General features: G+C 47.4%; 1 protein-coding gene across 1 annotated transcript in view; it reads right to left on the bottom strand.

Annotated features, from left to right (window-relative positions):
• Positions 1-7,085: 7,085 nt before the first annotated feature.
• The window catches only part of LOC144165806 (BTB/POZ domain-containing protein KCTD3), a 43,216-nt gene continuing 33,368 nt past the window's right edge, over positions 7,086-16,933 (bottom strand). The window contains exons 17-19 of the mRNA XM_077695587.1: positions 13,343-13,475; positions 12,319-12,367; positions 7,086-10,086 (exon numbers count right to left, since the gene is read on the bottom strand). Coding sequence (XP_077551713.1) covers positions 9,809-10,086; positions 12,319-12,367; positions 13,343-13,475 — 460 coding nt within the window. The 3' untranslated portion in view covers positions 7,086-9,808. The remainder of the gene's footprint in view (positions 10,087-12,318; positions 12,368-13,342; positions 13,476-16,933) is intronic.

Below are 16,933 nucleotides of genomic sequence, written 5' to 3'. Positions count from 1 at the left end.
CACGAATAAGCTCATCTGGCAGCAAACGTCATCCAAAATTCAGGTGAGCTTCTGAGCACCCTATGGGTTACAGCAATGCCCTTTTGTTTGTTTTTCAGGAATGGCTGTCAAATCTCATTTGAACTGCCGGTACAAGAAAGTCGATGAGGCTATATTGTGTACCAAAAGTCCTGGTGTTCTGAGAGGTGAGATATTGTCTATGCTGTAACAACTTTACAACTTCTCCTAAACTACAGCGTTTGTTAATTTCGCAGAAGCGCCGCAGTAACAACCCTATGTTACTGGGTTGATGGCCGTCAAGTATGTCATCAAATTGACTTGTCAACGCAGAAGAACAAGCAAGCCCCGGAGGAGGAAAACGAAGACATCGGCTGAAACAGCGTACTTGCGACATTCAAGACTGTGGGATATGAGGGGTTCCTCGGGGACCTGGCCAGTACTCCGGCGTAAGCCACCACGCTAGCTCCCGGCGTGTCAACCACGCGGGCTCCCATGCCTACGGCAGCCCAGCGAGGTTCGCCGATACGAGAACACAGTAGACAGTATAGTGCCAAAGCACGGCCATTTATTTGGGGAATCCCAAAGCATGCGAGCACAAGGCTCGACGGCGTTCACGAATCACGCCGTCCGGGTTGTGACCGCGAACGGGAGGCAGGCACTCACGGCGCGCGGCAAAGTTCCCACCTCAGATACATATTGTATCCGCCACCGCCGCGATGTTCCGCCGAACCAGCCCCGACCGGGTCTCCGGCGAGATCCTCCCCGTCTCCCGCGCGCACACGTTCCCGCCGCCTGCGCCCGTGCGCCTATATGCCCCGCACGGACTGGTGGTGCCATCTCTCGGGGAACGCCGACGAACCAGCGGAGCGCCGGACTCTAGCACAAGTCTCTCGCGACGCGCGCGCCAGCTCGGGATCGCAGGCCGCGGTGCTCCACGATTCCCACAAGTATTGTGTTGGTGCTACGTTGCTCGACATGGCGCATCAGCCACGAGTAACGAAGTAGCAATAAATAATCAAAACAAATAAATTAATTTAATTTATGTATAAAGGAAAAGCGTGCATTCGAACTGCAAGGAGATGCCACCTCAGTAGAGATGCAACTTTCCATGAAGTAGTGAGGGGGGGGGGGGGGGAATTTCGTTTCGTGTGTTTTAGAAAAATATCAAAAATGAAAAAAGACGGTTCCAAACATAAAAAAACTCGACATGCTTTTAAAGGGCTGCTGAAGAGGTTATCAAAAAATTTTTGAGGGGTATTCCTTTGTAGTTTCTTGACACTGAATTCAGAAAAGATGTCTATTTCTTGTGAAAATACACACAAACAGCCTTTTTTCGTGAAAGCAAACGACCCCTGCCCGCGGTGCGGTCAGAGCCCTGGCTGCCTTTCGCGATCTGGCAGCGGTAGATAACGTCCTATCCGGAAACTTTGGAGCTGCGGTGACCCCTCGGCCTGAAGAGCTCATTCTGTTCCCATTCAGATACGGGCCAGAAAGTCCACAGGAAAACGGAAGACGTACAAAATCTTTACTTAGAGTAGGTGAGCTTGAAGGAAGCATAAACTCAACAAGCAGCTGCTGGCGGCGAGCTTTAAAAAGGAGGCTTCCCCGAACGACTCATGGCCGACTTTGGATATTGGGATGCAGGGATCTTGTGCGATATTGGATCGTCGCTTTCACTACCAGCGCGAACACACATTCCAAGCACTATTTTTCAACACACCATCAGCCCCTTCTTCGGATTTGTAACTTTGTTTTTACATTCAGGCTGGCGGTAACAATTCCTATAGGGCATCAGTTTGACTTTTAACCCAATCTATGACTGATGTCAATATCTCATGAATATAACCAGGAAGCAATATTTAACTTCTCCCACACCCGCCGCGGTGGCTCAGTGGCTAAGGCGTTGCGCTTCTGAGCACGGGGTCGCGGGTTCGATTCCCGGCCGTGGCGGCCGCTTTTCTGATGAAGGCGAAAAGCAAAAACGCCCGTGTGTGCGAGATTTCGGCGCACGTTAAAGATCCCCAGGTGGTCAAAATTAATCCGGAGCCCTCCACTACGGCGCGCCTCATCGCCTGCGTTGCGTCGGCGCGTTACACCTTACAATCAATTAACTTCTCCCACGTGATTCCCCTCATCGAGACCTTTACATTGATACCTCACAAGACCTAGAGGCACCACTTGGACCTTTAACCGAATCTATGACTCACGTGACTATCTCGTGACTATAGCTAGGAAGCGATTTTTAATTTGTCCCACGTGATTCCCCTCACATGATACTTTCTATTTGATAACTCACAAGCCCTGGTTTCATCACTTTGATATGTAACCTAATTTATGACACACGTGACTATCTCATGACTACAACCAGGAAGCAATTTATTTGTCCCACGTGATTCCCCTCATCGAGTCCTTTAATTTGATACCTCATAAGCCCTACTTGTGTCACTTTGGCTTCTAACCCAATCTATGACTCACATGATTATCTCATGAGAATAACTAGGAAGCGATTTTTAATTGCCCCACGTGATTCCCCTCATCGAGACCTTTAATTTGATACCTCACAAGCCCAAAGGCGGCCGGGCGGGTCACCATTCTAGCTCGCGATGCTGCTCAACAATCTTTCAAAGCACTTATGCGGCAGCGGCTGGAAGACAGACGCAAAGGGGACGAAAAAAGGCCTTACCTTCGCTGGGAGCTGTTAGTCTTCACCGTCGACGGAAGCACGTACGATTCGACGCTGAAGTTAAAACTTTTCTCGAAGCTTCTTCGCTTGCCGACCTGCTCGAATAAAGCTCGACCAGCTTTTCCTCCCTCAGCGGAGATAGGCGAGATAAAATGTTCACAAGCTCTAGTGGCATCACTTTGAGTTTTAACCTACTCTATGACTCAGGCGACTATCTCATGACTATAACTAGGAAGCAATTTTTAATTTGTCCCACTTTATTTCCCTCATCGAGACCTCTAATTTGATACCTCATAAGCCCTAATGGCATCACTTCGACTTTTAACCCAGCCTATGACTCACGTGATTAACTGATGACTAAACCAGGAAGCGATTTTTAATTTGTCCCACGTGATTCCCCTCACTGAGACCTTTGATTTGATACCTCACAAGCACTACTGGCATCACTTTGACTTATAACCGAATCTATGACTCACGTTATCTCGTGACTATAACCAGGAAGCAATTTTTAATTTCTACCACGTGATTCTCATCATCGAGACCTTTAAATTTATGCATCACAAGCCCTATAGTGAGATCACTTTGACTCTGAACCTAATCTGACTAATCAAGAATTAACTAATTAACCTAAATTAGGTAATTAACGTTGGGGCCCTACTGCTTCGGGAAAAACTCCCGGCGAACGAAGACAGCGCTCGCGCGCAAAAACAAAGAAAAAAATTTACGCGCCTTCCCGCGAGGGGAACACGAGTAAATGCAGAGCATTGGGGCCTCAGTACTGATTGAAGGCAGTGTTGCTTCCATCGCTTCTTCCGTGATGCTGGAGTAGCAGACACGAGTAAACGTGGGCACGAGCGTCAACCAAGGAAGGAAGGAGCAACGCAGTGACTGAAACACGAGCAACCGCTAGCCGCTATATTTGCAGCGCGCGCAGTAGAGGGAGAGCAGTACGGGGGGGAGAGCGCGCATGCGCAAGCAGCGCGCGCCCTTTCACGCCCCACCGCGCTGCTATCACGCACCTGTTACGCCGAGACCGCGACGGAGCGAACGGGCTGACTACGACGCATGCGCGCGCCAGCTGCTGTTGAGAGAGAGGAGGGAAGGAGAGGCGCACCTGCTGCGGACGCGAAACTATTGACACCGTCCGACGCAGGAACAGGCGAGGCTAAGAAATGCTCTGCATTTAAAAAACGTGCCGCAGCTGTGGGCGAGATGACTAACTTTCCGTCCACAACTTCGTTTTCCGATGCTACGCCAAAAAAAAAAAAAAAAAAGGCGCTCCGGTCGCGCGGCAAACTCAAGGTTCCGGTCCCTATTGGCGGTGAGCGTCCCTACGGGCGGCGCCGCGAAGCGCACCTCCATGACGCCAACTCAGGGATTCCCGCATTTGTCGTCTGCTTCACTTGGGCTCGCTCTCCCTCCTGTTTCTTTGCGCTCGGTTGACGTCTGATGCTTGGCCGCACCAGATTTTGCGTGTGCGTAACTTTTTATCATAATAAAACACTTTAAATCGCATATACCAGCTGAAGGCGTTATTTAATGTTTAGTTTTTGATACCAATCCGGAAGAAACATTGCCGGCGCCGCCCCAGTTTTTGCGAAGCCGGCCGTGTGCGGAGCGTGAAGAGTCGGAGTAAGCGTCAACTTCAATGTTCAGCAATCTTTAGAACAAAGGGAGCCGCCAGCTCCTAATAACCGACAACAGCGAAAATTAGACCAAAACAAATACCAGGCTTTCGGGGCTGTCGGATTTGGCAGAAAGCATTACGATTACCGGTAATCATATGAAAACAGTTTTTTCAACCTCGTCGAACGATCGAAAGTATTATATCACATAACTGTACGCTGTAGTAGCTTGAAAGTATGCCGACATGCACTATCGGCCGCAAAAAACTCCAGGTTGAGTTCCAATTGTGTGTATAGGCGCGTGCTGTTAAGTGCGAATGCACTCGTCCGCCGCCGTCGTCCGCATAGCAATTGCGGGTGCGCGCGCTCCTCGTCTTCCTCCTCGTCTTCCCTAGCAACGGGGGGAGATGGGCGCGCGCTACTCTCCTCCTCCTCTCTCCGCTCAGTGACTGCGGGTGTTGGGCGCCTCCTCTCCACTTTGGGCGGGAGAGCTCTCGCTCGCGTAGCGGGCGCTCCGCATTCCGACGCGTGAGGGCGCTCGTGTAGCCCTCGCCGTAACGGCGGGCGCTACTCTCCTCCTCCTCTCTCCGCTCAGTGACTGCGGGTGTTGGGCGCCTCCTCTCCACTCCAAGATCACGATATCCACCGTAATCGCGCAATCAACAACCGTGCATTCGCACTTACACACTCTCCCCCTCGGGGAAGTGCGAGGGAATTTTTTTTATACGAGGCTTCTAACCAGTATGGAGGTTTATTGAGCAAAACGAGTAACTTCTACGGTAAAGATACCGTAACACTATGTTTGTTCAGACCTGGAGGGAAATACGGTACATTTTCCACAGCCTTATCTCCCCAATATTCAGATATGTGTCATATAGGAAAACTGCGCTCACGAGGATACTCGACAGTAAAATCGAACTGTTTAATGGGCGGGTTCCTCAGTCCAGGACAAGAGAGTAATTTTGTTCGATTCATATATAGAACACCATCCCGAGTAGACTATATGTTCTTTACGCCTGGAAGGGGTGGCAACCAATAAAGAGCTGTTTGGAAACATTCATCGGTTTCGATTCTTGTAATATATGCACGTATACTATGTATTGCGTTCGTTAGCTAGTATATCGCGCCTTCAATACCGTAATCATGTAATAATTGTTATGATAACGATGGTTACAGTAGAAATTCGGAGCACAAAAGCCGCCTTCGAGTACTCTGTACAACGTACGTTGCCTGGAGCGCGATCTCGGTGGCGTAGCACAAACCTTCTCACTCTATTTGCATGTGAATAAACAACGTACGCTGCGAATATGCATCTTGCACGCAGCCACAATGAAAGCGAATTTTTGAAGAATTAAGGAAATGTATGCCATAGAGCCTGAAGAAAATATCCACACAATCTTTGTGATCCTCCCAAACAACCCGAAACCTAATAATAAGACGTTTGTGACGGTGCGGAAAAATTAATGCATTGGGGACAGTAAAAAATAAAAACATCAACCTGATACAAGTCAACAACGAAAGAAATATACACATCTGCTTTATTTCCTGCTATGCAATGCGTGTGTAGGGGCCCTCTGCTTGGCATGTAGCATTAGACTGTTGAGTCTTCATAAGAGCATCTCAAAAATACTGTAGGGAAGCGTACGCATTTTGAATACTTATCGAGGAGCTCTGAGCGCTGAAGCTAGAAAGGGCGAGCTACACACGATCTTCTGACCGATGCTCTGAAGAAAGTTGTTTCTCGCGTGTTGCAAACTTGTGGGAGATACAGCTTAAAATTATTTCGATGTGTCAGAAGCTTTTTAATGCACTAAAGCATCAAAGCGGGTGATTCCTAGCACAGGCGCTGCTGCCCCTCACAAGCGGAGTGTAGCAGACGACAGCGGCGCGAGTCCCTAAGCCGACGTCAGAGCCAGGGGGCGCCAGTCAAACATCTCACCGCCAATAACGGGGAACCAATTTTTAATTTTTTCCACGTTATTCCTCTCATCGAGACCTTTAATTTGATACCTCACAAGCCCTAAGTGACAGCACTTTGACTTTTAACTTAATGACTAATGAATAATTAACCTAAAATGGTAATTAATTATAATGAAGGCGCGTCGCCCGGACCTAATTTCTGGCAAAAAAATGTGCGTCATATGAATAAAATCATCACGGTAACGAGCGGTTGCACTTTTAAACAACACGGAAACCCGCGTGCTCCACATGCACACGCCAGGGCATGTCCCCACCATTTTTGCGATTTTCTTCCGCGAGTGGCGCTGTTGAACTGCGCCAGCTAGGGCATAGAGAAATATGGCTAGGGTGCCTCGATGCACGCGCCCGCCCGCCTCCGGGGAGGCGGGGGGGGCGCGCGCATCGAGGCACCCTAGCGCCAGCAGCACCACCTGTCCCACGTTCGGGCCCCTAAACTACCGAGTTAAAGGGCATGCTATGGAACACCTCGTGCTACGGAATAACTAGTGCTTCAAGGTCTGTGGAAACTCGGGAACTGTGTTAATTAATGGAGACAGAAAAATGCATAGAAACCTAGCCCCTTGCAGCTCAGCCATAACTGCTGATTCACCACAAAAATACATGAATTTTCTGTTGCCAAAGCTGCAGGGTGCAACAGAAAGCTGCACCAATTTTTCACTTTCAACGTTTTTCTATCTGGCACGGAAAGTGCACGTACTTATTTCAGTTACTATCGGGCAACGAAATGAAATTATTGGGGAGAAAAGACTTGCTCCAGCATCCCCTCGTTCTAGCTTATCCGAAATCAGAGGCAAAGGTGACAAACTTCCAGAAGGCAGCATTTATTCAAACGTCGTATATTCACAGGCTGCAGATGTTGCCACAGATTTCTGAACCGAAATCATTTCAGGACAAAAAAAAGAAAAATGCTGGCAGTGAATAGTTAACAGAAAACCTACAAAATAAATAAGTTAGTCGCAGTGATATGCATTCCCCAAGCTGTGTGTTAAGCAAAAAGCATGAATGTTACACCTGCGATGCTTCTTTGGATATGGTTCGTCAGATACAATGTCCCGTAAGCACAAAACAACCAGTCCGTCACGTATCGAAAGATGACTGAAGGTGCATTGTCACAACGGCATCTCGTAATAAGGCATAACAGACAAACACAACATGCCATACCAAAAAAAATAAAGAAACGATAGAACGTGAAAAACAAATGTCTATACCCTGCTAGAGTTCAACCAAATCTCTGAAATGACCGCTCGCAATGAATACATTACGTGTGCGAAAAAGTGACCTGCAGGAAGCCGTCCCACAATCCATTTGGAGCTTCTACTCGGGTTGAAATAACCGCACAGCGCACTTAACCATGTATTGTTCCAAGCTATTTCAGCATACTTCGGTGCAATCGTACAGCATATCGACATCTCGCTTGAAAGCAAATGACGCCGAAGGTGGTTGAGCACGCAACCTGTGGTACCACTGAAGTGGAAAACCGGGTTTTTTGCTAAACACAGTCCGCGCACACAAAACAAATGAACCCTTCCTTTAATAAACATTGACTGCTGATTGCACACACCTCCAGAAGGTTCAGCACAGTAGCGAACGCTTGAAATCATTTCTCACAACCCCCTCGACCAGAACAAATTCGAGTAGTTACTTCAAAAATGGAGCAACAAACAAATTGGCAACAACCTCAGTAGTAGTACATCAAAATATTCTGTGCTCGTTCTGAACAAGGATCGTCTCAAGTAGACCGGGTGCAGCTGAAACAAGTGCACTGCTATGAACACCGCTCGCCAAGTCGTACACCGGAGTGCTTTGAGCCAACAGGGCTACGTGAGCACTCCACAGGGCATCGGTACTGCAACTACACTCGGTTTTGGGTTGAGCATGCCAAAAGGGCACCAGGGAAGAAGAAGGCAATCACATTTTTTTCCAGTACAACAAATTCCTACAACACCGGGGAGCACTTTAAAGGAGTCGCGTCGGCTACGACAACTGAGCCACAAACTGCGAAAGCATCACGCACACAACACCAAGGCTGGACTGAAGCAAAAATCATAATCCGTTCGCACTGCGTGCAAACTCACGTGGGGTATTTATTAAACAGGATTTTAATGACTGTCCAAGCATACTTTTCCAAGTCCTCCAAGCCCACGCACAGTGGCAAGAAAACCCCTTCACAATCCTTATTTTGGCAATGAACCTGCCAACATCGCTGACCTTTGAAACTTAAGGAGGCACTCTTATCGCAGTGGTAAGGGACTAAGCTAGCCCACTGAGCCAACCACGGTAAGTTCAAGAAGCAATTCCCGAAACAGTAGTGCACCGCCAGGCTTGTGATCATGTTTTCAGGGACAAAGCTAAATAAACAGGCCAGTCGAATGGCATGAACGAAGCTTGCTGCCTCAGAGCAAGTCTTGGTGGATTTTTTGAATTCATGCTAAGAGAGCATCAATTATTTAAACATACGGGTAGCGGTATTGAGTTCCATACCAATGTATACTAGAAGGAAATCTGTAGCTGCAATTATGTACAGTTATGAGTCACCATGGCCGCTGGAAGTGTTCCTTTCTTACTTGGCATGGCTTAGAATGTGCCTTCTTGTGCCCACCAACGACAAAAGGAACGATGCGGGAAACATTTATTTTTTGCTTCAGGTGCATAAAGCTTTGACGAACTCCTGACAAGAAAAGCTCTCATCTATATTTTACTATCGATAAAATAATTTTGAATTTCCTTTTAACGATCAAAATTACGGTTTTGCAGCCACCGGCCACTTTTGAGGCTGTCATTGAGCCATAACAAGTAAAAATGGAACACATCTCCGCAAGACATGACGACACGCCCATCGATGACTGGACACTACAGCAAGATTTCCCTCTGGCATATATCAGTATAAACCCCTATGGGTAGCAGAGAACAAGCAATCAAAAAATTAAATACAAAACATAAACTTTATATATTAAAATTACGACATATAACAGTCTCTGCAAAGTATTGGCCAGAGGGGCAATCAAACAATTGTCGTGGCTGAACAGCGTCCAGGCACAGCTTTTCAGTCCAACTTAATCAGGGAACAGTCCGATCGCACAACCAGCGTCCAATCCAGTTGCAGGGCAACGCTGATGCTTCAAATAACACCCAGAGGTGCACAAACACTAGGCCACCACTGCGGACACCGTGAGCACACGTCGCAGCTGTTTGTCAAACACGTTCTTCAACGAGCAGCAGCTTCAGATCAATGACCGGGAAAGGTTTCGCCACAAGTCACACCCAGGTATACGAACTACTCTGGCAACTCCACAGCACTTGAGAAGAAGTCTGCTTTGAGAAAGAGCAGTGAGCTCTTTGATCCCGTTCTTCAGCAGTGCTTCACCCGGTGGCCTTCTGGAAGCAGCCCGCTCATCAACAGCGAGCGAACCAGTGGTTTTCTGCAAGCCCTGACGAGGAAACGCAAGGGCCACTGCCATTGCCAGGCAACCTGCGGGCATTCAGCCTCGTCCTGACTTTCTTCAGCGGTGGCCGATGCTCTTCAGCAGCGCGTGACCCGGCGGTCTTCCGGAAGCCCTGACGAGGACGGGTACGGAGGTCCGTTGCCGCCGCCATTGTTGGCTGCCAGCTCGTCGTGGGCGTGCACCTGTCCGAGCAGCACGAGGTTGGCGGCGCGTAGCCTGGCCAGCGTGGCGGCACCTCCGAGCAGCGACTGCGAGGGGCTGATGCAGGGCGTGGAGCAGCGAGAGTTGGTCAGGTCGCACTGCTCCAGGAGGCGCAGAAGCTCGGCATGGCTGGGGCCCCCACCGTGCACAAACGCTGCACGAGGAAGAGAATGGGGTGCACCGTTTTAGCGCTTCACTTTCACAACAACGTAGTCACGCCTTGCCGACACAATTGCGGAACGAAAACTTCTCAAGAGTTGCTACACTGCTCTGGCCTAAAGGAGGCCATCTTTTTGCACTCTCCACTGCTAAAGCCAACTTCATTTTACTTCATCCTCTAACCCACTTCTGCCAACAGGCCCAGACAGGGTGTCTACCAAGCAGACTTTTTCAAAGTCCCATAGTTTCTCGGGTTTTCCCCAGACTTTTCCAGGTCCCCCCCCCGAGTCCTGTTGTCACTTGCAAGGCAAGCCACTTGAAGCAACAGATGGTGCCATCAGCAACGCCACTGGGCAAGTGTCTGCTTTCAACTCACTGTTACTCAAGCCAGCATTACCATGACTTTCACTTCTTTTATGAACTAGTACAGCTAATTTTCCCTGCCAGAAGCGCAAATTCTCCACGTTTTCCCCGAGTTTTTCCAGCCTGTTCGAAATACCTAAGAGTTCCCGGTTGGTGTAGATCCTACTTTGCTTCCATTAAAAAAGCTTTTCTGTTCAGACCACTGCCTTTGAAAGTGCCCATGAGTTCATGGGAGAGTGCTGCACTTTTTTTTTTCCCCCTTCTGGAATGCATAATGACTCACTGCAGTACTTGAAAATAATGAGAGTTCCTTTTTCTCATTTTTGCCACCTAATGGCAGCCCTCACATTACATTCAAATAACAGGAAAATAAACCATTTCAAAACAAAAATTCAAAATTCTGCACTTTTCTTAGCCCGAAGTCAGGGTCCTCCTCCATCACATCTTGACCCGATCCATATTCCAGATTTTTGCATCGGCCTTCCTTGCTGCCAGCTACACAGCACTACACTAATGAAAAGCTTGGCTGGCGTCTTGATGACTTTTAAAACTAACTAGCCCAATCCCACATGATAGCAAAGGAACACGAGTCATGTGACGATAGCCTCACCAGTATGGGTTAATGCAGCTGCTTTGAATGAGATCGGGAACAGGACATTTGTCAAATCTGTGCTCCACACACCATTCGACGTCCAGACAGCCCAGTGTTAGCCTTGCACATCTTTTGAATGACGGCAAACCTTCTGAACGTATGTTTGGATGGGCAGGTTCAACAGGTAAGCATAGCGTGCAAATGGAACACCCCAAAGCCTGCATTCTGAAGCCCCTCAGCAACGCTACATTTCAACGCCCACGCCCTGCCTGCTGTGACCAGCAGGAGGGCGCTTGTGCACCAAGAAAGCTGGCAACCACGAAAGGGTCACTTTCACATTGCTACCAGCTTGCAACGCTGAAAAGGGACCGACATAGCCTCAACTCCCTGGCATGCAGAGCCTGCACGATGGGAAAAATAAAAGGGAAGGCCACAACAGGCAGTCTTGCTTTCCCACGGCAATAATTTCCCCTCTTACTCCGGCAATGCCTTTGCTTCTTCCAACAACCTCACTAAAAAGAAAAAAAAAAAAAAAAAGAGTGTGATGAATGAGACAACCCCCCCAGGCAGTCGTCGTTTTACGCTCCTATCAAACTGGCAGTTGTCAAGCTCTCCTGGACTCAAATCAAAATGAGCTGTTTATTTTATCACTGCCATCTATTACAGCGCCTTGACGGAGAAGCGGCGATGTCTTTGTCTCCATCAGGGCTGCCTGGGCATAAGGAGTCAGGTATGCTGGACTGGATAGTACCCACCAATTGTACTCAATTCAAAGCCAAATGTCGAATTGAGGCGAATATTTCATTTCACTAAATATCCGGCCCTCTCGAGTGTAGAAAGCACGAAAAGCACTATTCTGAGCACCTGTCCGCCTGTTTTATCTGCAAAACAAAACTGCCCCACTGATGGAGGTACAGACGAAGGGGTGAGGTGGATGGCTGTACTGAATAAAAGTTGGCCATCAGGCCCATACGAGGGAAGGAACATGCCAAGCTGCCTCCTCAAAACAAGCTCATGTTTGTTTCACAATACGGCCGCCTCTTGCCATTGCCAGGCATGGCACCACTCAACACAACCAAGCTGGCAACACCACATAAGGGTGCTGCTTGGGAGCTATCATAGCATGGTAACACCCACCACACTGTTTATAATATGTAGTGTGATTGTAATACTACAATAATGTTATAATTACATCTAACACATTCTTAATAGCTCTACAACCCCCCACACCAATGTCTCTAGCAATTAAAACACACCCTCAGGCCCTCCTACCTGGTTCTCCTTTAGACGCCAAATCCAGCGCTGTCGTCAGGTCCCACATCTGGAGAAGAAGAAGAAAAGCAAGTCAATGAGCAACGCACAGGCACTCCGGGTCATGGGACAGTTGATAAGATGCGTCACAGTGCATGCCATGACACCAGTTTCCAAAGCAAGGCCTCAACAAGATCTCACTTTAAAGCTTGTTGATAATGTTACACACTTTACTCTAGCATTCCCCTTCACGACAATGCATGTTAAGTGTCTTTTCACAAACGGTATTGTTAACAACAACAACAAAAAAGGGAGGACTGGACTAGCACTTGATCTGCCCCTCTTGCACAAAGCACATTCGATTACTGATGTCTGTCTGCATGCTATTTGGCTGTACATTAAGAGATGTTGCATCACTGGTTCTGCTTTGCATAGTTTATGCAGTTCCCAATCCTTAAAAAAAAAACCATCAACACTGAAGTGAATTTATCAAACCCTTTCTTCGAGTGATCACTGATCATTGTGCAGTGTGACCCATCTATTTTTTTTTTCAAGTTGCCTACTCAGCAGACTTCTACTGACCCAGTTTACTGTGAAGTACACAGATGTGAAAATGCCACACGCATTACCCAGCTGCCTCTCAAAGTACTGCAGTGACATCACCCTGCCATGAAAGCTCTTTTGGTGCTCTTTCAATCCTCAAAGCATTCGTTTCTATCCTGGTACATATTGATCACTTCATTTTTGGTTGGGTTAAACAATGCTTGCAACCTGTTCAGTTGCACCCAGCGGAATTTCCAGCGTTACCACCGCAAACATCAGCGACTTCGGTGGGGAGGCTGATAAGGGGGAAACAGCACTGTTGAGTACAATTTCCTCGCAAGCGCACGAATCACCCCAAAAACCCCACAATGTAGCAAACACGTTCTACACTTTCCGTCTAGTAAGGTGTTAGGCGATGTCCGTAGCTGACTCCACTGACCTCTCACAAAGTCACAAGTGCAATTTAACCTCTACCATTCGACCAGCTACACAGATATTGTACCTGTATGGCGCCGCTGCTGTGTCCGGTGAAGATGTACCGCCGCGGCCGCGACCCCATCCGGTTGGAGCCCTCGCACTCGTGCACACAGAACGATGTCACGGTCGTCCCGTCCACAGACTTTATCACACAGATCCTGCACAACAGGGCAGACACAGAGCAGCTCCAGTGTGATCACGGCTCCCACTGATACGTGTACCCTATCACCAAATGCACGCCCAAACCTAGGCTTCCTTCAGGAGTACTGCACGTTCTTGTTCAAACTGCATGCCAACAAGCTTCAACAAAAAATTATTACACCCCATGCCGCGACAGCGAAAGGTCAATGTTAGGGTGCCTCGTTTTTGAGGGATATTTAATGCTGAAATCGCACTCCACTAAAATCTGCCCCCCTAAAATGTGTTCACAGCAACTTTGTGAGAACGTGGCTGCTTGAGTCGCTCCAGATTCGTCTGTATTCGTTCATGTCTGCTCTAATTGTTTGAACTTTTCTGTCAGACACTGTCACCATTGGTACTGAGCCAAAACAGTCGTTAATGAACCAAACTTTCACTTTGGCTGTGTTTCAATTCATGCGCAGAATGGCTACAGCTTAGGAAGGGGTGTAATCAGATGTCTGAAAAGCAGCAACAATTGGAACGGCGCAGTGGACACTCCCACAGACAAGAAACCTTTTAGCAATTTTTTAACAGATGTGAGCCACAGCTTTGCAAAAATATAAACTTTTCATATGCACAAAGGTAACACTGCTGTTGTTTTTGAGTTTTGACATTAGAGTAGCGTGACATTTTGTTTCCCAGATATGTACGCATCCAGCACCATCTACTCCTACGCTTGGAACACTCCTCTTCCTTGGAGGCACTGCTATAAACACCCCCTTCATTCAGCCTCAGCAACGCGAGGGCAGATTCCCGGGTTTTGGAGCAATCCCAGCAATGGTGAATTCTTTAGATCTGCATTTTATTTTCACTGTAAAATGCACTCCTAGCTCAATTCCACGCACCGTTTTTGTAAATAAGGGTGCTTTGGTGCCTTTGACGTTGGCTTTTGAGTGGGGTAGAGCACATTAACCAATAAGCCAACGTTCTTTATCGCACTGTCAGTGCCGGCCTGTACCTATCTCGGAATGGAATGTAAAATACCTGGCACTGCTGCTGAACTCGGGAGGGCTTTATACAGTGAACAATCCGCTAATATGGCTATGAAGCTGTCGAAAGGGGAATGTGGAGTGCATCCTTTGTCTCCATGGCCCCATTAAAGGGGCCCTGCAGCACGCTTCGAGCAGTGCAGATAAACCTGTGTGACACTTGTACTGACAGGAATACCTGAGCCCAATGTGACACATGTACTTGAAGCAGTAAGCTCACAAATCTCAGGTGCTGGGAAACCAACCGTGCTCTTTCCAATTCCCCTCATTATGCCATTACATCGGTGGCTGTCCCTGTTGGCTGTCGCTGGTAAACGTCACGCCTTATTAAGGGTGAACACTGGTCTTGAGGACCGAAAGTTTGCCAAAAAATCAATTTTCTGTATTAATTTTATTTGCAGTCTACAGGTCCCAAAGAATGTACCTGCAAAATATCATAGCAGTATCATAAGTATTCACAAAGCTGTCGCCCTTTGAAGTCTCCTAAATGACCATTTTTGCCTATGTTTCCAAACTTAGTGCCCTGTTTTCTCAGAACCAATTTTTCCCCCACATGGTCAGCTGTCGGGTACAATATCTTGGGATGTACTGGTTCGATTTGTATCATTTTTGCTGCATTCCAAAGCTTATGAACTGAACAGTGCAATAAAACCACAAAAGTACAGAATTTCTTTTTGCTGGCACAAGATTTTATGCAGTTAGTTTTACTAAAACATTGTAAATTGATGACCTGACATTTACGAATTTCACAGCGTTTGCAGAAACCATGCTAAAATTACTGCAGTGGTATAGTTGCACTCCCTGGTCCTTCTAGGGCACAAAGGGATAAAAGCTATTTGAGTATTTCATAGGTAGATAATGAAAAAAATTGCCCGAAACGGAGTGACATAACATGTTGCACAACTCTAAACTTACACCACGTAGACGAAAACTGACTGCATATTTGTGCTCAGGATGTTGAAATACACTCAATGTGTAAATCTCAAGCACATAGGTTAAAAAATAACAAAGATATCCTCAAGACCAGTGTCCCCCCTTAAAGGTAGTACAGTGATGAGAGAAATTACATACTAATTACTCCTGAGATAACCTGGACAACACGTGCACACCCCCTGCCCCGCATGAGTGCGCTCAGGTTGTTACTTAGCTCCCTGCCACTCCCAGTCAACTGGTGAAAAAACAAACACTGCAAACGTGTGGTGACATCTACTGATAAACACCTGAAGCCCAAGTTTTTTCACCTCCATCACTTTGTCTTATCTCAGCAGCATGGCTGCGTTGGCCGTGGTGAGCCAGATGCGGCCCAAGTTGCAAAGGGAGTCTCACTGCCTACGTGTCAGCAGCGAGGTGCTGCTTGAAGTGGTGCACCGTTTCGAAGAATATCGCACTAAAAAGTTTTCCAAACGCACAGACATTCTAACTAGTGGGTTCTGTAATTTCTGCAACTATTTAGGTACCAATTTGTTTCTACTCCACATAGCTTTTTTGTTCGATAAGGTAATACTGAATAAAGTGTTTACATCCCATGCACAGCCTTGCAGAGCATTACGACCCTGAAGTTCTTGCCAAACGAACCTGAAGAAAAAAAAAAAAAACCCGACAGGGAGGGAACACAAGCTGTAAAAAACACGCCAGAGGAAGGGTGAAATTTATTTTCCACCACTCAAAGAGTTGCTTCCAAAAAATATATTGTCACGTAACAAAGGACGACACGGGCTTTCTTCAAGGAACGAAGATTTGTTGGAGCGAACTTGTGCTCTGCGAAAACTCAGAGAAAATACAAGCGGCGTAGAAGCGGTCAACGAAGTGACATGCGCAGACTGGCGTCGGTGAATCGAATTACATCGAGAACACTGGTTATTCTAGTCCAGTAACGACGGGGCAAAACAGTCTCCCTGTCAAATGAGATAACCCGTGCCGAAATAATAGAACACAAAAGAATAGAAAGAATAGAATAGAAAATAAAGAATAGAGCACACGCTTTGCTTGGCACACCGATAACACAATTGGGCGCGGCCGGGCGGTCAAATCGAAACACATAAGTGAACAAACCCAATGCATGGTTCGCAGCAATATAAAAAGGGGAAAAGGAAATGTTTTTTTTTTTCTTTTTTATATCGCATTTACGGTGACGATCCGTCATCTTTGGCGGTGTGCACCAAGCTCTCATATGCCTGAACCTGTGATATTGGAGATCTCCCGGTTAATGTCAACCCCTTGGGGATCTTTAATAGTGCACACCACAATCACGATTAGCTTTTTACCTCCACCTGAATTTAGATGGGCAGAAATTTAGATGGGTAGCAAGTTAGATGGGCAGAGGAGATCAAGAAGTTTGCGGGGATAAATTGGTCGCAGTTAGCACAGGACTGGGATAGTTGGCGATTAATGGGAGAGGCCTTCGCCCTGCAGTGAGTGTAGATAGGCTGGTGATGACGATGATGATG

The sequence above is a fragment of the Haemaphysalis longicornis genome, unplaced genomic scaffold, assembly GCF_048455015.1.
Source record: "Haemaphysalis longicornis isolate Haplotype H1 unplaced genomic scaffold, Haemaphysalis longicornis Haplotype H1 scaffold_15, whole genome shotgun sequence".
NCBI lineage: Eukaryota > Metazoa > Arthropoda > Arachnida > Ixodida > Ixodidae > Haemaphysalis > Haemaphysalis longicornis.
This window is presented reverse-complemented; position numbering and strand designations above follow the sequence as displayed.